Here is a 26,385-nt window from a genome sequence, read left to right as displayed (position 1 = left end):
CATTTGACGATTCCTATGTCCACGTGTTCTAATAACATTCTTACTACAGATCACCCGGATGGCGTCTGTTTGTGTCCCCTACCTACCTACCTACCTGCCTGCCTTAGAGCCTCCGTATACTTAGTCTGGGTTCACACGGAGTTTAACAAGTGCCCCGATAGTCCCGGCTCATGTGTTAGGATGCGTTCACACGGCCATCTGAATTCCTCTCAAAGGGAGGGGGCGTGGCCTCACTGTACAGGTCTCCGCCCCCTCCCTCAGTATGCTGTCTGCTCACATCTAACCTCTAGCATTAGCAAAACTACAACTCCCAGCTTGTCCTCACTGACAGTAGCGGGACACAAGCTGACAGTGGGAGGATTTTTCCTCCAGGTCTGAGCCCTGCGCTCACAGCTGTCAATCAAGGAAGTGTGTCCATGACATAGGTGATGACGCATGGACACAGCAGGACTAGTATGTGTCCAAGCAGGCAGGGGGGGCAGTTGTTTGACTGGATTTTTCAGTATTTTCTAATGAAAGCATTTGCAAAACCTATTTAATTTTACATGCTTTACAACAGATGAAGTTTTTGGATCTGACCGTGCCCATTTAAAACATCGTTCTCGCGGCATGTAAAACAGAGCAACAGGCCTGACACATATCGGTCCACAAACCTTAAAGGGGTACTCCAAACGTCACGCCCTGCTCCCTCCTCATGTCAAGCCCCGCCCCTTCAATGCAAGTCTATGGGAGGGGGCGTGGCGAGTCACGCCCCCTCCCATAGACTTGCATTGAGGGGACGGGGCATGACGTCATGAAGGGGGGCGGGGCTATGACTTCACAAGCTCCCGGCTCCAGCTTTCGGAACAGTTTGTTCCAGATGCTGAGCAGCGGAGTACCCCATTAATCATAGGTCTTGCCATTGTACAGATTTAGCCTCGGGTCATTGGTTGTGACTGTGTAGCTGCAGACCAAGAATAGGGAGCTGTTTTATTTTTATTTTTTTGTCTTTTTAACATGGTGGCATCCATGATAGCTATAGTTATGTCAGGGATTTCCCTCGATCTTATACGTCTGACAGAATCTTTTAAAGGGGTAGTCCAGTGGTGAAAAACGTATCCCCTATCCTAAGGATAGGGGATATGTTTGAGATCGCAGGGGGACCGACCGCTAGGGCCCCCTGCGATCTCTCTGTACGGGGGCCAGACTCTCTGGCCAGATAGCGGGTGTCGACCTCCGCACGAAGCGGCGGCTGACACGCCCCCTCAATACATCTCTATGGCAGAGCCGGAGATTGCCAAAGGCAGCACTTCGGCTCTGCCATAGAGTTGTATTGAGGGGGCGTATCGGCCGCCGCTTCGTGCGGAGGTTGGCACGCCCCCTTCCCGCGGGTTGTCGGGGCTCCGTACAGGAGATCGTATGGGGCCCCAGCAGTCGGCCCCCCTGCGATCTCAAACTTATCCCCTATCCTTAGAATAGGGGATAAGTTGTTCACCGCTGGGTCCCCTCTGGACTACTCCTTTAATGCAGTGTGAACCTGCCCTTAGCTAGAAATCAACATCTGTCTGATCCTCCAGCCTTGTATAGTTCAGTCAGTGACAATCCTAGGCACCATGGGGGGAGATTTATCAAAACCTGTGCAGAGGAAAAGTTGCCCAGTTGCCCATAGCAACCAATCAGATTGCTTCTTTCATTTTTAACAAGGCCTCTGCAAAATGAAAGAAGTGATCTGATTGGTTGCTATGGGCAACTGGGCAAGTTTTCCTCTGCACAGGTTTTGATAAATCTCCCCCCATGTTGTTACCAACTTCCTACAACATCTGCTCCTCAGCAATCCAAGACATGTTTAAAGGGGTACTCCGGCGCTAAGACATCTTATCCCTTATCCAAAGGATAGGGGATAAGATGCCTGATCGCGGTGGTCCCGTCGCTGGGGACCCCCGTGATCTTCCACGCCGCACCCCGTTAGAATTAGCACCCGGAGCGTGCTCACTCCGGGTCTGATTACTGGCGATCACGGGGACGGAGCATAGTGATGTCACGGCTCCGCCCCTGTGTGACATCATGCTCCCCTCAATGCAAGCCCATGGAGGGGGCGTGGCAGCTGTCACACCCCCTCCCATAGGCTTGCATTGAGGGGGTGGAGTTCATCTTTAAGAGATCTATAACATTACACACCTCTGAATTGCGGTTGTCTCCTGCTCGTTGGATTTACCTTTTGGCCTTCTTTATATTCCGATACAGATGCAGTACGTCTTCATCTATCAAGCGCTGCTGGAACATTTCCTATATGGAGACACGGAGCTGGAGGTGACGTCTCTAGAAACACATCTCCAGAAGTTGTACAATAAAATCCCTGGGACCAACAGCAACGGCCTGGAGGAAGAGTTTAAGGTCAGAATGGGGTCCTGGCCCTCATTGGCCCTAATTGGCGGGGGGGGGGGGGGGGGGGGGGGTTTAAAGGGTACCTCTCATGAAATAAACTTTTGATATATTTTAAATTAATGAATGTTGAATAACTTTCCAATAGCATGTTAATGAAAAATATGCTTCTTTCTATTGTATTTTTCCTGATCAGTAAGCATTTCTGACTCATGCTGGAGTCCTAAACACTCAGAGCTGCCAGCCTGCTTTGTTCACAGCCGAACAGGCTGTGAACAAAGCAGGCTGGCAGCTCTGAGTGTTCTCCTTTGAGAACAAAGCAGACTGGCAGCTCGTAGTGTTTAGGACTCCAGCATGAGTCTGAAATGCTTGCTGCCAGGACTGGTAGGGAGACCCCTAGTGGTCATTTCTTCAAAGTGGAAAATTAAATAGAAAGAAGCAGATTTTTTAATAACATGCAATTGTAAAGTTATTCTGCATACATTAATCTATAATATATCAAAAGTTTTTTTGATGAGAGGTACCCTTTAAGGATTAGGTTCACTTACGAAATATACACCAACCAAAAAAGAACCCATAGTGTAAAAATATGAAATGTATTGAACATATATCAAATAGCAAGACAAACAAAAAATTTAAAAAAAGATATTATAAAAATACAGGCACTGTTATGGCAAGTACAGAGAAGTGGAGGTGGTAGAGGAGGCCCAGATACATGGAATACAGGGTACATACAAAATACCGGAGTACTCTCGGCGGGCAGATCAATCACAATAGTAGCTGGTATATACCCAGTGTAACAGTACAAAATAGATAGATATGCATCATGAGTAAAGAAAACGACTGAAAACTCCATATGACATCCTGCCATGTGTGTTGCCAACCTACCAGCTTCTACCCCGACGTACGTTTTGCGCTGTGCTTCGTCAGGGGGTGTGCTTTAACCCCTTCCCTAATAAGTCAGAATCACCCCCCTTTTTCCATAAAAAAAAAAAAAAATTGTCCAAACTATAAAAATATATTGTTAATTAAAATACACGGTCAATGGTGTACACGTAAAAAAAAAATTCCAAAATAGCGTATTTTTGGTCACTTTTTATACCATTAAAAAATAAAAATAAAAAGCGATCAAACAGTCTGGTCAAAACAAAAATGGTACAAAAAATTAGCCCTCATACATCCCCATATGCAGAAAAATAAAAAAAAGTTATGGGGGTCAGAAGATTACATTTTCCTGCATGTAGTTATGATTTTTTCCAGAAATACGACAAAGTCAAACCTATACAAGTAGGGTATCATTTTAACCGTATGGACCTACAGAATAATAAGGTGTCAATTTTACCAAAAAATGCACTGCGCAAAAACTGAAGCCCCCAAAAGTTGCAAAAAATTGCGTTTTTTCTTCAATTTTGTCGCACAATTATAATTTTTTTCCGTTTCACCCTGGATATTTGGGTAAAATGACTAGAGATGAGCGAACTTACAGTAAATACGATTCGTCACGAACTTCTCGGCTCGGCAGTTGATGACTTATCCTGCATAAATTAGTTCAGCTTTCAGGTGCTCCGGTGGGCTGGAAAAGGTGGATACAGTCCTAGGAGACTCTTTCCTAGGACTGTATCCACCTTTTCCAGCCCACCGGAGCACCGGAAAGCTGAACTAATTTATGCAGTAAAAGCCATCAACTGCCGAGCCGAGAAGTTCGTGACGAATCGCATTTACTGTAAGTTCGCTCATCTCTAAAATTGACTAATGTCACTGCAAAGTAGAATTGGCGGCACAAAAATTTGCCATAATATGAATTTTTTGGTGGAAAATTGAAAGGGTGATGATTTTTAAAATGTAAGGAGGGAAAAAACGAAAATACCAAAACTGAAAAACGCGGAGTCCTTAAGGGGTTAAATAGAAAGCCATTGGTTGGGCCGTTCTGATCAGTCCAATGTCCTCTATCCTGTGGGTAGATGATGAGTTTGGATCTTGCAATGATCCTATAAGATCTCCGCTGTGATTACGATTGAATCATCTTCTGACTTTATCTAATCTGCTCTTTTACTCCTCATAGAAATTAACGTCCATTAAAATTCAGAACGACAAGATGAGGACGGGTAACCTGCCGGCCAACATGAAGAAAAACCGGGTCCTCCAGATAATTCCATGTAAGTTTGTAGTCTTGTAAGCGCTCTTATACCGGTGAGGTGAGGTCTTATGTAAATTACCATTGATCTCTGACCGGCTATGATATTAATAAAAACAACGACCTCCAGACCAGTGGATAGTAGGGCGCTGAGGGACCAGGCAACAGTAGAAGCAATCAGCTTTATTCCCAACATGCAACGCGTTTCGCGCTAGTGCGCTTCCTCAGGCAACTTCCTCAGGAGGCTATGATATTGATATTTAGAATGGGGTGTGCTTTGTTATAGAGGCCCCCCACGGATCAAAACTTTTGATAGGGTCTCTCTGACCTTCTCTTTGCCTGCCCACCTTATAAATGTTCATGAGACCCCCTCTGACCATGTGAGCGCGAGGTGGTGGGAGCAGAGGGAACGGAGGCAGGGATTCTAGTTACGCAGTTATTATCTCTGGATGGATCTGGACCTGGATAAATTGGGGGCTAGGGTGAGCGGTTTAACCAATCTAAGGTAATGGATTTGGGAAGGGAAAATCCATCCAAGATTATTTACCCAATGGGAGAATACTGGGTAAAACCGACATAGGAAAAGACTTAAAGGGGTACTCGCTACAAACGGTTCCGAACGCTGGAGCCCGTGACACCATAGCCACGCCCCCTCATGACATCACGACCCGGGGCATGACATCATGAGGAGGGGGGGCTATGACGTCACAAGCTCTTGGCTCCAGTGTTCGGAACAGTTTGTTCCAAACACTGAGCAACGGAGTACCTCTTTAAAGGGGTTATCCAGGGAAAACATTTTTATATATATATATATATATATATATATATATATATATATATATATATATATATATATATATATATATATATATATATATTATCAACTGGCTCCAGAAAGTTAAACAGATTTGTAAATTACTTCTATTAAAAAATCTTAATCCTGTCAGTACTTATGAGCTTCTGAAGTTAAGGTTGTTCTTTTCTGTCTAAGTGCTCTCTGATGACACCTGTCACGGGAACCGCTCAGTTTAGAAGCAAATCCCCATAGCAAACCTCTTCTTAACTGGGCGGTTCCCGAGACACGTGTCATCAGAGAGCACTTAGACAGAAAAGAATAACCTTAATTTCAGAAGCTCATAAGTACTGAAAGAATTAAGATTTTTTTTAATAAAAGTCATTTACAAATCTGTAACTTTCTGGAGCCAGTTGATATATAAAAAAAAAAGTTTTTTCCTGGATAACCCCTGTAAGTTGACATTAAATCTATAGAACCAGTATCAGGCAGCTGCTGCCAAGGCTAATAGCATAATGGGGGACCTCAAAAGGCGCGTAGATACCTGAGGTGAACATAGTTTGTTAATCCAGGAATTTGGAGTCCTAAAAGAATCTTCTTGAGGAAATTCTGGCCTCTGCCCCATCTGGTTTTTGCCTCCCTCTGTACATTGCTCTTTCAGCCGTACAAACGATGTTACTATAGGTGGAGGGAGAATGGAATAAAACATACCACAGATAATAATTAAACTTTCCTTTTTTCTTTTTTACCAGATGAATTCAACAGAGTCATTATACCAGTCAAGAGAGGAGAAGAAAACACAGACTATGTGAACGCCTCCTTCATAGATGTAGGTACTCCAGCATCTCATGTGTGTAGCATTAGCTCAGCCGCAGTAACTTACGTATGCTAGTGCTGGGCGGTATGACCAAAAATGTGTATCGCGGTATTTTCAAACTTATGGCGGTTCCTTGGTATTTGACAGCATATACCGGTTCATACCGAATACCGGTGTGTTTTTTATTTTTGTACTGTATGAATTTTTCCCTATACCGCAATACCGGTCGGGCCCCTCAGCCGCAGCGCTGTCCCCACAACGGGGGCTAATCATGTTACCCGCTGATCTCCTTTTCCTCCTGTGAGCCGCGGCGCTGGAAATGAATCAGGTGGGAGCCGCGGGCGCAGGACGGAAAACGGAAGCTGTCACCTCCCCCTGCAAGCACTGAAAGACAGTAGGCCGCGGGCGCTGCAGAAGTTCTGATCAGAAGTTCTGCAGCACCCGCGGCCCACTGGCTTTCAGCGTTTGCAGGGGGAGGTGACAGAAGTCCGGCGCTTGCGGCTCACACCTCATTAATTTCCTGTGCCCACGGCTCACAGGAGGAGAAGGAGAGCAGCGCCTGCGGGTAACATGATTAGCCCCCCCATGTGGGGACAGCGCTGAGGGGGAGGGGCCCGACCGGTATTGCAGGATAGGGAAAAATTCATACCGTACAGAAAAAACAACACACCGGTATTCGGTATGAACCGGTATATCGCCCAGCGCTAACGTATGCTAGCAGAGATCTTACACGCATGAGTAAGGGGGCGTACCCCGAAATGTTGCGTCAGACCCTGATGGATTCCTTAAGCATGTATATCTGCTAGCGTACACATTTCACTGATGTAAGATCTGCTGTTATAGCTTTGAAAGAAATGGAAAAATTGCAATGAATAAAAGTCATCTTGCTGTAAGTGCCTTTATATTCTAAATATATATATATATATATATATATATATATATATTACTGCTGCTGAGCTAATGCTACAAGCCCTTGGTTGCAAAAACTCACTATGGACAAGTCACACTGTATTATACCACAATTCTATCCTAAAATTACACTGTCCCAATCTAGTGGTTGCCTACCGCCCCAACAGTAAAGATACCCTCTACATATATTACGTTACTTATCCTGTATTGATCCTAAGTTACATCTTTACATTCTGTATTATATTCCAGAACTGTACTCACTATTCTGCTGGTGAGGTCACTGTGTACATACATTACATTACTTATCCTGTACTGATCCTGAGTTGTATCCTGTATTATACCCCAGAGCTGTATTCACTATTCTGCTGGTGAGGTCACTGTGTACATACATTACATTACTTATCCTGTACTGATCCTGAGTTATATCCTGGATTATACTCCAGAGCTGTACTCACTATTCTGCTGGTGAGGTCACTGTGTACATACATTACATTACTTATCCTGTTCTGATCCTGAGTTATATCCAGTATTATACTCCAGAGCTGTACTCACTATTCTGCTGGTGAGGTCACTGTGTACATACATTACATTACTTATCCTGTACTGATCCTGAGTTATATCCTGTATTATACTCCAGAGATGCACTCACTATTCTGCTGGTGAGGTCACTGTGTACATACATTACATTACTTATCCTGTACTGATCCTGAGTTATATCCTGTATTATACTCCAGAGCTGTACTCACTATTCTGCTGGTGAGGTCACTGTGTACATACATTACATTACTTATCCTGTACTGATCCTGAGCTATATCCTGTATTATACTCCAGAGCTGTACTCACTATTCTGCTGGTGGGGTCACTGTGTACCCAGAGCTGTACTCACTATTCTGCTGGTGAGGTCACTGTGTACATACATTATATTACTTATCCTGTACTGATCGTGAGTTATATCCTGTATTATACTCCAGAGCTGTACTCACTATTCTGCTGGTGAGGTCACTGTGTACATACATTACTTATCCTATACTGATCCTGAGTTATATCCTGTATTATACTCCAGAGCTGTACTCACTATTCTGCTGGTGAGGTCACTGTGTACATACATTACATTACTTATCCTGTACTGATCCTGAGTTATATCCTGTATTATACTCCAGAGCTGTACTCACTATTCTGCTGGTGAGGTCACTGTGTACATACATTACATTACTTATCCTGAGCTATATCCTGTATTATACTCCAGAGCTGTACTCACTATTCTGCTGGTGGGGTCACTGTGTACCCAGAGCTGTACTCACTATTCTGCTGGTGAGGTCACTGTGTACATACATTATATTACTTATCCTGTACTGATCGTGAGTTATATCCTGTATTATACTCCAGAGCTGTACTCACTATTCTGCTGGTGAGGTCACTGTGTACATACATTACTTATCCTATACTGATCCTGAGTTATATCCTGTATTATACTCCAGAGCTGTACTCACTATTCTGCTGGTGGGGTCACTGTGTACCCAGAGCTGTACTCACTATTCTGCTGGTGAGGTCACTGTGTACATACATTATATTACTTATCCTGTACTGATCGTGAGTTATATCCTGTATTATACTCCAGAGCTGTACTCACTATTCTGCTGGTGAGGTCACTGTGTACATACATTACACTATTCTGTAATGTACTCACTATTCTGTGGATCATACTCTGGGTCCATATAGGGTAAGTAATGTATGTACATGGTGACCTCACCAGCAGAATAGTGAGTGCAGCTCTGGAGTATAATACGCCATGGATTGTGTTTGCATCAATGAAAAAGAGGCCATAGGGTTAGGGTAAGTTTGGAAAAAGAAACAGTACAGGCAATAATGTGATGGAATCCAGTTATAAATCCTTCTGCCTCCTGTTCTGGTGTTGCTGTTAGTCCAGACTCATTGCGCCATTTTCATCTGTATTTTGTTTGTTACCGGTCAGATTAGGTTGGGCTCCCGACCTCCATCCCCTCCTGATACATCCCGTGGCTCCAGGGTGATTGCTGCATTGAGTAAGAATACAGGGCCCCCGTTCATGCGGCTTATATTTTATTTAAGGCATTGTGATTGGTGATTACCTCCCCCATTGCGGGTCAGTAATGGCTGCTTGTGTTCTTTACGGACTTTTAAGTTGTTTACAGCTCTGAAATAGAAATGTGATTTATTTATCAGCGTGGAGCGTAGTTATCCGCAGCCACGATGTCCTCTGTTTACTAAGCGAATCGCACCCCATTCCCTATACAGTCATCTTGTACATGCTGAAGTGGAAGCGGGTGATGGGCGCAGTCCCTCAGTCACAGGTCATAGAGTCCTCCATGTTTCATCTCTAGTTTTCACAATGCGAACCACACTCTCTAAAAAGTACTAAAGTGTGTTTCCAAAAGAGGCCACATGATATTTATCTAATCCTTTATTACCTACCAACCTACCTACAGTTATTGCAGTGTCTCAGGTAGTCTTAAAGGGGTACTCCGGTGGGGGGGGGGGGGGGGAATATATATATATAATACACCGTATATACTCAAGTATAAGCCGAGGCCCCTAATTTTACCCCAAAATCCCAGGAAGAGTTATTGACTCGAGTATAAGCCTAGGGTGGGAAATACATCATCCAGACCCCTGTCATCATCCAGACCCTCGTCATCACCCTCGTCATCATCCCCCCCCTTCATCATCCCCTTGTCATCATCCCACACACCCCCCTTCATCATCCCCTTGTCATCATCCCCTCCCTTCATCATCCCCTTGTCATCATCCCCCCCCTTCATCATCACCACATGTCATCATCTCCCCCCCTTCATCATCACCGCTTGTCAATGTCTGATACAGTGGTCTTCAACCTGCGGACCTCCAGAGGTTTCAAAACTACAACTCCCAGCAAGCCCGGGCAGCCATCGGCTGGGAGTTGTAGTTTTGAAACCTCTGGAGGTCCGCAGGTTGAAGACCACTGCAGCCTGCGACATCATCCAGCCCCCCCTCCCCCTTTAGTTCTGTTCTCACCTCCGCTCGGCGGGACGTTAGGGTGCGCTGGTCCAGTGCTGCAGGACTGTCCGGTGAGGAGGTCGTCCGGTGGGATAGTGGTTCCGGGCTGCCATCTTCACCGGGGGGGCCTCTTCTCCGCGCTTCGGGCCCGGAATAGAGGCGTTGCCTTGACGACGACGCAGAGGGACGTTGGTAATGAACGTCCCTCTGCGTCGTCGTCAAGGAAATGTGACTATTCCGGGGCCGGGCCCAAAGCACGTCCTGCCGAGCGGAGGTGAGTACAGAACTAAAGGGGGTGAGAGGGGGGGGGCTGGATGATGTCGAAGGCCGTAGTGGTCTTCAACCTGCGGACCTCAAGAGGTTTCAAAACTACAACTCCCAGCAAGCCCGGACATCCGATGGCTGCCCGGGCTTGCTGGGAGTTGTAGTTTTGAAACATCTGGAGGTCCGCAGGTTGAAGACCACTGAGGGCGGAGAGTTCACTCGAGTATAAGCCTGAAAAACTCGGCTTATACTCGTGTGTGTGTGTGTGTGTGATTTATTTATTTTTTTAAATCAGCTGGTGCCAGAAAGTTATTCAGATTGGTTAATGACTTCTATTTAAAATTTTTAATCCTTCCAGTACTCATCAGCTGCTGTATGCTCCAGAGGAAGTTCCTTTCTTTTTGAATTTCTTTTCTGTCTGACCACAGTGTTCTCTGCTGACACCTCTGTCCGTTTCAGGAACTGTCCAGAGCAGCATAGGTTTGCTATGAGGATTTGCTCCTGCTCTGGACAGTTCCTAAAACGGACAGAGGTGTCAGCAGAGAGCACTGTGGTCAGACAGAAAACAAATTCAAAAAGAAAATAACTTTCTGTGGAGCATACAGCAGCTTAGTACTGGAAGGATTACGATTTTTTTTAAATAGAAGTCATTTACAAATCTGTTTAACTTTCTCGTACCAGTTGATTTAAAAAAAATAAAAATAGTTTTCCACTTTAGTACCCTTTAAATCTGCCTGTTTCCCCATTTGGGGTTAGATTTATGCTATGTCCCTTATCCTTTATACCAGTGGTCTTCAAACTGTGGCCCTCCAGATGTTTAAAAACTACAATTCCCAGCATGCCCGGACAGCCGTTGGCTGTCCGGGCATGCTGGGAGTTGTAGTTTTGCAACATCTGGAGGGCCAAAGTTTGAAGACCGCTGCTTTACACTGCAGCACGATTCTGCCTGATCTAACTGCTCTCCCTGTAGCCAAGAGAAAGAAAGCCACAACCAGTTTTGAGCTCCCTTCTAGAATGGCTGTGACTAGAGATGAGCGAACTTACAGTAAATTCGATTCGTCACCAACTTCTCGGCTCGGCAGTTGATGACTTATCCTGCGTAAATCAACTGCCGAGCCGAGAAGTTCGTGACGAATCGAATTTACTGTAAGTTCGCTCATCTCTACTGATCACCTTTGGGTTCTGCTCCCGATACCTCCAAACAGCTGATTTTCCTGGGAGATGCTGCGTCCAGCCATTGTTTTTTTTTTTTATTAACAGCGGCCACTGCTGGGGAAATGTGGAATTACATGGCAGGCTGTTCATATGAATACAAGGGAAGCTTTAGAGTGGATTCCTATAATATCCTGTTCTGGTGGACTGACTCTATGCTAAGTGGTGACTTCCACCTCTATGATGTCCTGTTCCCCAATAGGGGTTGCCTTCATGAGGCCACCCCTTTTTAACCCCTTAAGGACACAGCCCATTTTGGCCTTAAGGACTCAGACAATTTAATTTTTACGTTTTCATTTTTTCCTCCTCACCTTCTAAAAATCATAACTCTTTTATATTTTCATCCACAGACTAGTATGAGGGCTTGTTTTTTGCGTGACTAGTTGTCCTTTGTAATGACATAACTCATTATATCATAAACTGTATGGCGCAACCAAAAAACACTATTTTTGTGGGGAAATTAAAAAGAAAAACGCAATTTTGCTAATTTTGGAAGGTTTTGTTTTCACGCCGTACAATTTATGGTAATAATGACGTGTGTTCTTTATTCTGAGGGTCAATACAATTAAAATGATACCCATTATTACATACTTTTCTATTATTGTTGCGCTTAAAAAAAAATCACAAATTTTTAACCTAATTAGTACGTTTATAATCCCTTTATTTTGATGACCTCTAACTTTTTTATTTTTCCGTATAAGCGGCGGTATGAGGGCTCATTTTTTGCGCCATGATCTGTACTTTTTTTTTTGATACAACATTTGCATATAAAAAACTTTTAATACATTTTTGATAATTTTTTTTTTTTAAATGTATTAAAAAGCAGCAATTTTGGACTTTTTTTTTTTTTTTACGTTCACGCCGTTCACCGTACGGGATCATTAATATTTTATTTTAATAGTTCGGACATTTACGCACGCGGCGATACAAAATGTCTATTAAATTAATTTTTACGCTTTTTGGGGGTAAAATAGGAAAAAACAGACGTTTTACTTTTTATTGGGGGAGGGGATTTTTCACTTTTTTTGCTTTTACTTTTACATTTTTTTACACTTGAATAGTCCCCATAGGGGACTATTCATAGCAATACCATGATTGCTAATACTGATCTGTTCTATGTATAGGACATAGAACAGATCAGTATTATCGGCGATCTGCTCTGGTCTGCTCGATCTCAGACCAGAGCAGGAGACGCCGGAAGGAGGAAGGTGAGGGGACCTCCGTGCGGCGTTCTGAATGATCGGATCCCCGCAGCAGCGCTGCGGGCGATCCGATCATTCATTGAAATCGCACACTGCCGCAGATGCCGGGATCTGTATTGATTCCCGGCACCTGAGGGGTTAATGGCGGACGCCCGTGAGATCGCGGGCGTCGGCCATTGCCGGCGGGTACCTGGCTGCGATCAGCAGCCGGGATCAGCCGCGCATGACACGGGCATCGCTCCGATGCCTGCGGTTATGCACAGGACGTAAATGTACGTCCTGGTGCGTTAAGTACCACCGCACCAGGATGTACATTTACGTCCTGCGTCCTTAAGGGGTTAATAGGGTCTTTAGAACTGCCATGTTTAGTGCCGCAAGAACCCCTGGGGCAACCACTGAAGTCAGGAACTTGGGGGTATCCAGACCCAGCTATTGATCAGAAAGCAGTCAGATCCCCTACAACAGCGTTTTCCATACACAGTGATCCATTTAAAGGGGTATTCCGGCTTTATACATGTATGATCGCAGGGGTCCCTTCACTGGGACCCCTGTGATCTCGATGCAGCCCCTGCCTTCCATATACATGAATGGAGGGGGCGTGGCCTGATGTCATGAGGGGGTGTGGTCTTGATGTCACGTCTCGGAGGCCGCACCCGGCACAGAATGCTGGGGGCTGCACTAAGATCGCGGGGACCCCTGCGATCATACATCTTATCCCCTGTCCTTTGGATAGGGGATAAGATGTATAAAGCCAGAATTCCCCTTTAAAACCTAACTTCTACATAGTAATATTTAAAAATGGGTCAACCAAAAAATCCTCCATAATACAACACAATATTATCACAAACAGATTAGCCAATGGAGCTTCTACCAATATTCATAGGTCCTTATTGTCTTTATAACAATGCATATGAATTCTCCCATAAGATCATGGCCCTAAACAACAATTCCCATTCCAATAAAACTTGTCCCAACCTTTTTCTCCCTCTAGAAAAAAATGATGGTGTTCATCAGGGGAATCTGAGTGCTCAAACCTTGTTATAGATTCTGTGCTTTGTTATTGTTATATGTTGTTGAGTACGTTATGGGCATATACTTTCCTGTCTAATGTCCCCTGGTGAAACTCCCGATTGGGTTCACACTACGTTTTTCAACTACGGTTCCCGCATACGTTTTCTATCAAAAACCGTATGGGGAAAAAAACGGATGGAACAGTATGGGAAAAGTAAACCGTATGGGTTTTTAAACAGTATACTGTTTTTAAAAGTGCATACTGTTCCGTCCGTTTTTGTAGAAAAAAAAAACATACGTCTTTGAAAATGTTGTCCATTTTTAATGGGAGGGGTCTTGGGTGGGGACTTTAGGATTCAAATGCACATGTGCCAAGTAAAAACGTATACGTTTTTCCCGTATGGAACCGTATACATGTGCGTTTCCCATTGACGTCCATGTAAAACAAAAAGAACGTATGCGGTTGCAGTACGGTTTTTAAACCGGAGACAAAATCGTGGTCAACCACGGTTTTGACTCCGGTTTAAAAACCGTACTGCAACCGCATACGTTTTTTTTTTTTTTTATAACATGGACGTCAATGGGAAACGCACATGTATACGGTTCCATTCGGGAAAAACGTATATGACCTACACTGTATCTAATGCCTAAAAATCTATAGAAAACCCCTTTAAGCACCATCAAATATCTGTGTCTTATAGTGTTATATTGCTCTTCCTTTCACACCTCTCATCAGAGTTTTTAGCATTTTCATATATTTTTTTTCTTTACATTTTTTTTTATATATTAATAAAACCTAAAAATAAATATTTATTATCTTCTATATTTATTTATTGCAGACCCCTCTCCAGTGCTGGGGTGGTTGTATTATTTCTTCCATTCGCCCTTTATCAGAATATGAGGTTTGTGCCCTTGGGACCTCAGTGATGAACGATTAAATGTCCTACAGATTATTTATGTAGTGAGGCCGGTAGCATTTACCTCCCGGGCCTTTTACCTTTCCCGTCCTGTTTGTTTATGGTAAATCCTACATTTGCTTCTATGACGATATATTGAAATGTTAGTGGGGGGCTTTACATCTGGTATATGAGGAGGGGTAAACAGAAAGCTGGTTATACATTCTAGTAGAATCCCGATGAACTCGCCAGAATCGCTGATATGGTCACATGACCTCTGACACGTTCATATTGCTTCAGGTTCATGCTGGTGGAAGGGGAGCAGAATTTTTAATTTTAAATTTTTTTTATTTTTTTTTCAGGGCTATAGACAAAAAGACTCGTACATTGCAAGCCAGGGTCCTTTACGTCACACCATCGAAGATTTCTGGAGGATGATTTGGGAGTGGAAGTCATGTTCTATAGTAATGTTAACCGAGCTGGAGGAGAGAGGACAGGTAAGGGTTAATTAAGGATTTAAAAAAAAAAAAAAATTCTATAAAGATTGTGAATATAGCGTCATTCTTTACGGAAATGTTTTGAAACCTGTTAATATTCTTTGTATTTTAAAATAACATTTCAAGATTTTTTTCTGGCCGTCGGTAGATTGAAATTTTCTAATTACCTCTTATGCGAGGATAAAAGAGAACTTGGATATGCTGTAGCACAGCTTACATCTGTGTTAGGGTCCATTCACATCACAATTATGTCATACGGCTGCCATATACATCGCGATTTTCTGATCTGGCGGGGAAATTTTAAAAACTGTCCGCTGCCGTATCCCTACCGAACCCTCGCCGCATCCCATTCATTTAAATGAGCCAAACGGAGTCAGATAGGGACTCCATTCAGCTCATTTTTGAACATGAATGGGATGTGGCGCAGGTCCGGCAGGGATACAGCAGCGGACAGTTTTTTTTAATTTTGCTGTTGGATTCGGCAGCCGGATCACACGATCGTGATGTGCATGTACCTTAGTAGGGTAATCCATGGGAAAAAATATGTGCAAAACTCCAGTTCCCAAAAAAATATTAAAGGACAACTGTAGTGGTAAACATTTATATATGCCCGGGCCTAAAAAATAAACAAAATAAACTCATACATACCTTCCTACGAGCCCCCGTTGGTCCGGCACAGTCTGGCAGTGCTGACGTCATTCCACTTCCTGATGACTGGGACGCTGCAGAGCCGCGTCGCAGCGATGTCCCTCCCCGGCTGGTGATAGGCTGAGCCCACTGTCATGTAAGAAGCCGGCCAGAGCTCCTTACATGACAGTGGGCTCAGCCTATCACAGGCCGGGGTGGGACATCGCTACGGCCGGTGATACGCCGACGGCTCTGCGGCCTCCCCGTCCCCAGGAAGTGGAATGAGTTCAGCACTGCCGGACCGTGAGGCCTGTGCCAGACCAACGGGGGCGCGTAGGAAGGTATGTATGAGTTTACTTTGTTTAGTTTTGAGGACCGGGCATATATGTTTACCACTGCAGTTGTCCTTTAAAGTAAAAGTCCAAAATGTATTTCCACATGATTAAAATTAAAAAAATCCAAAGTGGGTTAAAAGCATAGCAGAAACGCTGTCGCGTGTCGAACCGTCCTGTTCTTAGTCATGGCTGTGCCATGATTAAGAATCGGACGGTTAGAAACGAGTCGGCGTTTCTGCTATGCTTTTACAGATCTGCTATTACAGATCCTCCTGAATGTCAATGAATATATGGCGTGTGATCAGGATAGCACAACCCATACAGTTGTATTACATTTAAGTTTATATAGTTTCCTATGCCACCATCTAGTATTTGTATTCACCCCCCCCCCCCCACATCATAGTCTTGTTTAGGGTAGCACTGTTCTTACCTATGTAGAAGGCCATGCTTATAGCTATTTTAATGGTTTCCTCACCATGACGGAATCTGTAGGAATGGTGGTCTTTACAAATAGGTCTTTATTCAGTGATTGCAATGACCTACCTGTTTCTCACCTTCTTTTGAATTCTTGAAATACAGGAGAAGTGTGTACAGTATTGGCCGTCAGAAGGCATCATGCCAGTCGGGGACATCACTATAGAACTAAAGAAGGAGGAGGAATGTGAAAGCTACACAGTGAGAGATCTGCTGGTCACCAACACCAGGGTGAGAACTTCCTTAAGTATTTAAAGGGGTTTTGCCGACAACAGTGGTCATTGGGGTATTGAATTCGGTCATTGACGTTTTGGCAGTTTGACAACAGTTGTCTAGGTGTTATTGTGGCTTTGGTCCGTGAACTTGGCAGGTGAATTCTGCAGTTTTTTTCTGTTGTCTTTTTTTGTTTTGTTTAAGGGATTGTCCAGCAAAAGAAACAACCCGTGTATGGTGTCAAAAAGTATAATAAAGCAACTTACTAATATAATGTTATTAGCCCTACTGCACATATCTGTATCAGCTCTACTCTCTATTGTACTAGTGGCATTACGTCCCACTCTCTAAAAGCCATCCTCTCCCTTCCCTGTACAAGATGATGTGAAGTGGGGGAACTCGTATTACTTCTCATTAAATTTTAAGGCAAAAGGAAGCCTTTCTCAGATAAGGCAGCAGTGAACCGGTTCACTAAAAACTACTCTAAGAAATTCTTCCTGCCGTCTTAAAATCTAATGAACAATAATATGTGCTCCCCCCCCCCCCCCCCCTTCACATGTGAGCAAGTGGATTCCCCTTCTTTTTAAGTTTAGGCAGGAGGTCTTCACTGGTCTTTGGGCAGGTTGATTCCACTTGTCTTTTTGTTCCTTATCTGGTGCACTCCACTTGTCTTTTTGTTCCTTATCTGGTGCACTCCACTTGTCTTTTGAGGCCTTGTTCACCACTTTAGAAGCAGTGTATGATGCATTAATTATTTATTTTCCAGGAAAACAAGGCTCGTCAGATACGACAATTTCACTTTCATGGGTGGCCAGAAGTTGGGATCCCAACTGATGGGAAAGGGATGATCAACATCATTGCTGCTGTACAAAAACAGCAACAACAGTCCGGGAACCACCCAATCACTGTGCACTGCAGGTGAGTAGAAATGCCGCAACGATGAAGGGAACGGCTACTGTTAAATGTTCTGAGTGGGTTAACACTGCTGGTGTTTTTGTTTTTAGTGCTGGAGCGGGGAGGACGGGGACTTTCTGTGCCCTAAGTACAGTACTGGAGAGAGTGAAGGCAGAGGGAATTTTAGACGTCTTTCAGACCGTGAAAAGCTTGAGGTTACAGCGGCCACACATGGTCCAGACACTGGTAGGTCATTGGTTTCTTCCCTTATGTTCCATTTCGAGAGCTGCACTGGCAATTTAATACTGAGGTTTACCGAAACATTTGAAGTTTCCATGAAGTTGCTTGTTGCAAGCTTTGACTGCATCCCGCCGAGACCGCCATCTTGTAAATTCAACCAGGGTAATTCCTGTTGCTTTCTCCAGTGGTGTCCAAAACAGAGTCCTCGTTTTATTTGTATCTGATATGGCACTGGAGCAGCAAGTACATAAAAGTAGATGGTTTCTTTTTTGTCTCTCTTTCTATCTTGATACGCTACGTTATTGGTGTCCCTCCACCATAACATACAATGCTGATCTTGACCATGTATGGTTTCATATATAGATATGCAAATCAGGAGTGGACTGACCCTTAAGGTAGCACCAATGGCTACTTAGTTATAAGAATAAAGGGTGATCCATTAATAGAACTTTATGGCAAGTGTATGATGGCCCTAGTAGTTTTTTAGGTGCCCATGCCGTGCCACTGCTTTCCAAACTTTTGGATCCTCGTCAGTGCTGAGATTTAAAGGAGTTATCTAAGGATAGTGAAAGAGCTAATTTCTTCCAAAAACCGCATGACTGCTGTCCTCAGGTTATGTGTGGTATTACAACATGGCATTATTCACTTCAATGGAACTGAGCTGCAATACCACACATAGCCAGAGGACACAGGTGGTGCTGTTTCTGGAAGAAATAAGCAGTTTTTCTGTCCCTGGATAAGGCTAGGTTGAGACCACGGAATCTCCAGACGGAAAATTTCTATCTAGAGATTCTGAGATTGGCCAGTGCCGACTGAATCAGTTGGTCCGAATGGACATTGCAGTCCTCAATAGACTGAAATCTGTTCCGCGAGTATATCCGCCTGAAGAATGAGCAACGCCATTCTTCAGGCGGATATTTTAAAGCAGATTTTCCGTTCACCAATTCACACTTTGAAATTTTTGCAGCGGAATTTGTGAACGGAAAACCCCATTCACTAGCTTGTACATTTTAGCAAGCAGAATTTTTGCCTGCAATTTCAAAGCGGAATTGCAGACAGAAATTCCGTAGTCGGAACCTTGCCTAAGGGTTTGCAGTGCTGGTTTTGTACCGTGTCCGGCTTCTTCCTGCATCCAGACCCTTAGGTTTTACATGGGCCACTTTCTGTGCAATTCCCTGCAAGTGGCCTGGAGCCCGCCCTCTATGCAAGATCAATGTGGGTTCCCGGGTTTTGTCCTTAAAGGGGTACTCCGCTGCTCAGCGTTTGGAACAAACTGTTCCGAATGCTGGAGCCGGCGCCGGGAGCTCATGACGTCATAGCCCCGCCCCCTCATGACGTCACACCCCGCCACCTCAATGCAAGTCTGTGGGAGGGGGTGTGACAGCCGTCACACCCCTTCCCATAGACTTGCATTGAGGCGGCGGGGCGCGACGTCATGAAAGGGCAGGGCTATGACATCACGAGCTCCCGGATCCAGTGTTCGGAACAGTTTGTTCCAAACGCTGAGTAGCGGAGTACCCCTTTAACTGATCAGAAAGTGATTTGCGTACTAGGAATCAACCAATATTGATTTTTTTATGTTAACTTTGAGGCCAATAGCCGATAACTTATACCAGAATATCGGTATAAATTATCGGCTATTCCCAAGCCCCCCCCCCCTCCCCCCAGCCCCACAGAGACCGCTGCAGAACAATGATTTAAAGCGGGCGCTTTAAATCAATGAACCACAGCGGCTTTTGCGGGCCAGAGACCGCCGCCGCCACCCGCTTCTCTCCCTCTTCCTGTCCTGGGGTCCTCCCTAGTCCAACCACCACCGCTGCCCCATTGCCTCCCCCATCCCCGGTTTTATAATTACCTGTTCCCGGGGTCCGCGATACTTCTGGCTCCAGCGGCGTCCTGAGCTGTTACTGTGCGCACTGATGGTGACATTGCGTTGAGGACGTCACTCGTCATTGCGCAGCGCACAGCAATAGTGCAGGACGTCGCAGAAGCCAGAAGTAGCGCGGACCCCGGGAACAGGTAATTATAATGGGATGGGGGAGGCAATGGGGCAGCGGCGGTCGCGGGGCGGCGGGGCATTATCGGCAAGATAATTGCCGATACCGATAATGTAAAAAATCGTGAATATCGGCTGATAATATCGGCCAAACCGATAATCGGTCGATCCCTATTACATACCCAAATTGAATAGGAAAACCCCACAATGTGCAGTTATGTTGTTACCTTTTCCTTGTGCAGCCACTACATAGTAACATGTTAGCGTAGTGCGTCGCCATGTGGTGGAACATTGTTGGCTCATAGGCAACGTAAAACATCTGACTCATGATAGACCTTTACCAAGATGTCAAGCAGTAAAACCTCACAAGTCACCATTAGAGATGAGCGAACTTACAGTAAATTCGATTCGTCACGAACTTCTCGGCTCGGCAGTTGATGACTTATCCTTCATAAATTAGTTCAGCCTTCAGGTGCTCCGGTGGGCTGGAAAAGGTGGATACAGTCCTAGGAAAGAGTCTCCTAGGACTGTATCCACCTTTTCCAGCCCACCAGAGCACCTGAAAGCTGAACTAATTTATGCAGGATAAGGCATCAACTGCCGAGCCGAGAAGTTTGTGACGAATCGAATTTACTGTAAGTCTCGCTCATCTCTAGTCACCATCATAGACAGACTTGGAAGCTGAGATACGGACTATTGTTTGCTTCTGGTCTTCGTGCTGTTTTGTACCCACAGTAAAGAAATCCTAAACCCCTTTCTCCATTTCTCTCGTGTACAGGAGCAGTACGAGTTCTGCTACCGAGTGGTGCAAGAATATATCGACGCGTTCTCAGACTACGCCAATTTCAAGTAAAACCAAGAGGAGGACACGACGTGGCCTTTAATATTTTGTAATATTCTATTTGTTAATATCTAGATCAGTGTATATATCTTAACTGTTTTAGAGGATTGGTACAATGTGCTTTATATTAGCTGGACATTTTATATGTAGCAAAGTGATTAGTGCCGATAGCCATTTAGGGTTTTTTTATTTTTTTTTTATTTTTTTTATTTGAATACAATAGCTTGATGTTTGGATTAATTTTATTATTATTATTATTTTTTTTTTAATCCTATCCCTCATTCATTCATTCATTTGCATTGACACAAGCTCCATCGCCTAACCTGACAGGAAGAAGCCTTTGGAAGCCATTTTTTTTTTTTTTTTTTTTTGTAAAGAGACTTATGGGAAACACAGCAGCATAGCCGACACATTTTACTGCCGTTCCAAATGCGTTTCATGAATTTATTCTGTAAATAATTATATAAATAGAAATTATATAATAGATTTTTGTATAAAAAAAAGAAGAAAAAAAAAGACAAAGATGAGCCTATTTAGTGTTGAGATTATGGCTGCCAGCATTTTTCGGTGCCGGTGAGGTCTCAATTTGTGACAGGCTGTAAAACGAGCCTTTTATTGCAATGCAGGTCTAATGGGGGGGAATGGGGGGTAGGTTGACAGTCCTAACCTGAATATGCTGCTTTGTATCACATAGGGCTAATCATTGTACATTCCAGGCATTGAAAAGTATCCGACCTGTAACCAAGTCAAGTTCTGCTCATCGAGGATCAGGTCTCCATCATGTACACGTAACATAGACAGCCATTTGGTCTTCTCCAATCCTGGTAACCCTTATACGTTGGTGGATACTATTGAATCCTTAGGAGACCTCATGGACAACTCCTTTCGGCCACCAATGGTGGCTCCATATCTGCAACGGATGAGCGCCATTATCATGAACATTGACTATGCTCACAAAATGACTTACCTATGGCTGGGTGGTGGCACTTATAACAAAGGGGTTGTGTCTACGTCCATGTTGGTTGAGTCACAGACATTAAAAGGGGTACGCCGCTGCTCAGCGTTGGCAACAAACTGACTTCAGGAGCTCGTGACTTCATAACCCCGCCCCCCTCATGACGTCATAGTCCCGCCCCCTCAATGCAAGTCTATGGGAGGGGGCGTGACACGCCCCCTCCCATAGACTTGCATTGAGTGGGCGGGGCTATGAAGTCACGAGCTCCTGAAGTCAGTTTGTTCCCAACGCTGAGCAGCGGAGTACCCCTTTAATGAATTCGCAGGCTCACTTAGTGGCCGAGACCGTAAAACGCCCGCCACCAACTCTCCATTGCCGAAAAAGTTGTATTCTAAAGAAACGGACTCTTTAACAGTCAGTCTGGCTGAATGGACAAGACCTATGGCGGAATCCAGATTCTTGCGCCTTTTTTTTTTTTTTTGGTTTCGGCCCAACGTTCCGGGTTCATCGATGATACCACCAGTTCTATGAACTTTCCTCCAGTTTTATGCAGAACTCTAAACCAAAGGCGTTCCTCATACTAATGTCATTAGCGATAGAAAACATGGACTGTAAAAAAGAAAAATCCCAATGGATGGTTTTGTTTATTGGTGTCGTTTGCTGGCAAAGAAGTCTATTTTAAAGGGCAACTCCAATCAAAATTGTACATATTTAGGTAGATATTTTTGCCCATTTGGGGTGGTGTTCCAGTACTTAGTGGTGTGGTAAGGATAGGCTACGCTACTTGGGTGAATGACAACTATTTTTTATTAGTCGTCGTTTCCCCCTTTAGCGGCAAAGGGCATCAAGAGCCATAAAAAAGAAAGGAATAATGAGGCATTATTGCCATTTTTAACCAATTCTTCACCATTTTCCAATTTTTAGGTTCGATTAATTTTTTTTTTTAAATTAGAATCTCCAGGGTATAGAAAGACTTTCGGAATAGTGTAATCAGAGGACACTTTAGAATTTCAACCCGGATCCTTGATATCAATTGTGATCGGAGTTGCCCTTTAATGTGCCCCACACAGTGTAGATATTTTACCTGAAAACCTTTTTGTGGCACCCTATGTTCAGTTTTATTTTATTTTTTTTAAATTGACTTATACTTAAAGTATCGGTGATGAAAATGAATAAAAAAAAAGAACCTGCTGCCAATGTAGAGAGCTGGGGCCAAGGTTCCTATTGTCTGTATATGCCAATTGTTATTTTACATTTCACACAAAAAAAGCACAAAAAAAACAAAAAAAACGTCACCCATAGTTTTATGCTAAATTTGACACAGCCTGAAGATAGGAAAGAGACTTCCGGTATGTGAAGATTTTGTATGTGCATCCCCCCCCCCCCTCCCCCGTCCAGTCTGGTGCAAGTTTTCGTATATGTCCCGCCGAGACCGCCAACCAAGGGGATTCCTGTTGCTTTCTCTTGTGGGAGCCAAAGCTGATTTTTATTTTATTAATTTTTTCTACACATGAAACTAGTGTCACAGTTTATCAAAACCTGTCCAGAGGAAAAGTTGCTGAGTTTTCCCATAGCAACCAATCAGATCGCTTCTTTCATTTCAATCTCATTGGTTGCTATGGGCAACTGGGCAACTTTTCCTCTAGACAGGTTTTGATAAATCTCCCCCCTATATTCTGCAATATATAGGGACATGTGAATGGATGACATTAGAGATGAGCGAACTTACAGTAAATTCGATTCGTCACGCACTTCTCGGCTCGGCAGTTGATGACTTATCCTGCATAAATTAGTTCAGCTTTCCTGTGATCCGGTGGGCTGGAAAAGGTGGATACAGTCCTAGGAGACTCTTTCCTAGGACTGTATCCACCTTTTCCAGCCCACCGGAGCACCGGAAAGCTGAACTAATTTACGCAGGAAAAGTCATCAACTGCCGAGCCGAGAAGTTCATGACGAATCGAATTTTTACTGTAAGTTCGCTCATCTCTAGATGACCTATTTCATTCCTTGTGGGGATTCCTCCATGCTTGCGGTTTTCCCCTATTAAACTGCTGAAGAGAAGGATGGGCTTTTAAGGCAGGAAATACATTGGGACTCCTAAAATACCAATACGGGACATTGTATCATATTTATATGGAAGTACATGAAACACCGTACAGGTAGAAGTATAGAATGTCCCAAGTGTATTCGTACAGTGCCACTTTGTACCAAACTGTTCACACGGTCATACATGTGGCCCATGATTCCTACCACAACAGAAGAATTGTAGTCCTCACCTGTGACCTCAAGGGGACCATCGGAGGAAAATTAAAAAAGTTATTTTTATTAGTGTAAAAAAAAAATTTTACCTAATTTTCTTGCTACTTTTTGCAATTTCATGTGTGTGCGCCCAACTTAAAGGGGTACTCCGGTGGAAAACGTATTTATTAATTTTTTTTTTAAATCAATTGGTGCCAGAAAGGTAAACAGATTTGTAAATTACTTCTATTAAAAAAATCTTAATCCTTCCAGTACTTATTAGCTGCTGAATGCTACAGAGGAAATTCTTTTCTTTTTGGAACACAGAGCTCTCTGCTGACATCTCGAGCACAGTGCTCTCTGCTGACATCTATGTCCATTTTAGGAACTGTCCAGAGCAGCATATGTTTGCTATGGGGATTTTCTCCTACTCTGGACCGTTCTTAAAATGGACAGAGATGTCAGCAGAGAGCACTGTGCTCGTGATGTCAGCAGAGAGCACTGTGTTCCAAAAAGAAAAGCATTTCCTCTGTAGTATTCAGCAGCTAATAAGTATTGGAAGGATTAAGATTTTTTAATAGAAGTAATTCACAAATCTGTTTAACTTTCTGCCACCAGTTGATTTAAAAAAATATATATATATATATATATATATATATATATATGAATAATAGTAAAGGGAACCTTTAAAATATTGTTCCCTTTACTATTATTCTTTCTAATCAATTTTGGGAGACCTAACCTATGCAGTGGTCAGTACCACACTATTTTTTTTATATAATATATATGTTTCCCATCGGAGTACCCCTTTAATGCAAACATTTTTAATCTTATTTTTTGTCATGTGCAGTACCCCTGAGGTATTCTTCTTAGGGCTAGAGAGTATAGCACTCGATGAAACACAATGGCGGAGATTTATTAAAACCAGTGCAGAGGACGAGTGGTGCAGTTGCCCATGACAACCAATCAGATCGCTGCTTTCATTTTTCACAGGTCTCTTTAAAAATGAAAGAAGTAATCTGGTTGCTATGGGCAACTGCACCACTCTTCCTCTACTCAGTTTTTGATAAATCTCCCCCAATATCTTTACAAAATAATTTAAAAACTAAATTAGTACATTTTTAGTTGTGGGTTACAAATTCTTCATGAAGCTTTTTCTCTGGGAAGTTGTACGGTCTGGGAGATGTCGCCATCAAACCAGCTATGAGGTGTTTAATCCTTGGTCAATATTACCTCACATTTGTCACATCAATTTTCGGAGATATTTACATCACTATCCACCTCTGACCATCCTGTGACAATGGGATTGTTATGTCACCCGGGCGGCCGTATTGACAAAACTTCACCAAAATCCGATTACTCATCCTCCAGCTTAACCGGTCATCATCAGCAAATACATCAATGTAATTACCGTATATACCGTATATAGTGAGGTCAGCAGGTAAGCTTAGACAGTGCGAGCAAATGTTCCCCATTATGTGAATTACTTTTTATTTATTCTTTTTAAATTGATGATGTTTTGGGGGGGTTGTTCTGGATATTTTGTCACTATTTTCCTTTTTCCCAAGAATTGAATTTTTGAAACTTTTTTTTTATTTTTTATTTTTTTCCTTCTATAACTTTGGCTCATTTACTACCATCCACCTCACCAGGAATTGAAAAAGGTAATCAATAAGCGGATAAATGAATTTTCTTTAAAAAAAACAAAAAAAAATACATTAAATATTAACAAAAATGAATGCCATCTTCAAAAAAATTTGGCTTAAAGGGGTACTCTGCTGCTCAGCGCTTGGAATAAACTGTTTCGAATGCTGGAGCCGGCAGCTTGTGACATCATGCCCTGCCCCCTTAATGCAAGTCTATGGGAGGGGGCGTGACAGCCATCACACCCTCTCCCATAGACTTGCATTGAGGGGGTGGGGCAAGATGTCATGAGGGGGCGGGGCTATGACATCAGGAGCTGCCGGCTCCAGCGTTCGGAACAGTTTGTTCCAAACGTTGAGCAGCAGAGTACCCCTTTAAAGGGATACTCCGTTGGAAAACTTTTTTTTTAAATCAACTGGTGCCAGAAAGTTAAACAGATTTGTAAATTACTTATATTAAAAAATCTTAATCCGTCCAGTACTTATTAGCTGCTGAATACTACAGAGGAAATTATTTTCTTTTTGGAACACAGAGCTCTCTGCTGACATCACAACCACAGTGCTCTCTGCTGACATCTCTGTCCATTTTATGAACTGTTCAGAGCAGCATATGTTTGCTATGGGGATTTTCTCCTACTCTGGACAGTTCTTAAAATGGACAGAGATGTCAGCAGAGAGCACTGTGCTCGTGATGTCATCAGAGAGCACTGTGTTCCAAAAAGAAAAGAATTTCCTCTGTAGTATTCAGCAGCTAATAAGTACTGTAAGGATTAAGATTTTTTTATTAGAAGTAATTTATAGTTTTCCACTGGAGCACCCCT

At 43.4% G+C, this 26,385-nt stretch overlaps 1 protein-coding gene across 5 annotated transcripts in view; it reads left to right on the top strand.

The window, feature by feature from the left end:
- The window catches only part of PTPRA (protein tyrosine phosphatase receptor type A), a 192,976-nt gene extending 170,060 nt beyond the window's left edge, over positions 1-22,916 (top strand). For 3 of the 5 annotated variants that reach the window (XM_056553495.1, XM_056553496.1, XM_056553498.1), the window contains exons 16-23: positions 2,224-2,373; positions 4,424-4,517; positions 6,041-6,117; positions 14,974-15,108; positions 16,650-16,775; positions 17,524-17,675; positions 17,762-17,897; positions 20,666-22,916. In XM_056553495.1, coding sequence (XP_056409470.1) covers positions 2,224-2,373; positions 4,424-4,517; positions 6,041-6,117; positions 14,974-15,108; positions 16,650-16,775; positions 17,524-17,675; positions 17,762-17,897; positions 20,666-20,740 — 945 coding nt within the window. In that variant the 3' untranslated portion in view covers positions 20,741-22,916. The remainder of the gene's footprint in view (positions 1-2,223; positions 2,374-4,423; positions 4,518-6,040; positions 6,118-14,973; positions 15,109-16,649; positions 16,776-17,523; positions 17,676-17,761; positions 17,898-20,665) is intronic. The other 2 variants (XM_056553501.1, XM_056553503.1) reach the window with 2 other exon arrangements.
- Positions 22,917-26,385: the final 3,469 nt, after the last annotated feature.

The sequence above is a fragment of the Hyla sarda genome, chromosome 1 (assembly GCF_029499605.1).
Source record: "Hyla sarda isolate aHylSar1 chromosome 1, aHylSar1.hap1, whole genome shotgun sequence".
NCBI lineage: Eukaryota > Metazoa > Chordata > Amphibia > Anura > Hylidae > Hyla > Hyla sarda.
This window is presented reverse-complemented; position numbering and strand designations above follow the sequence as displayed.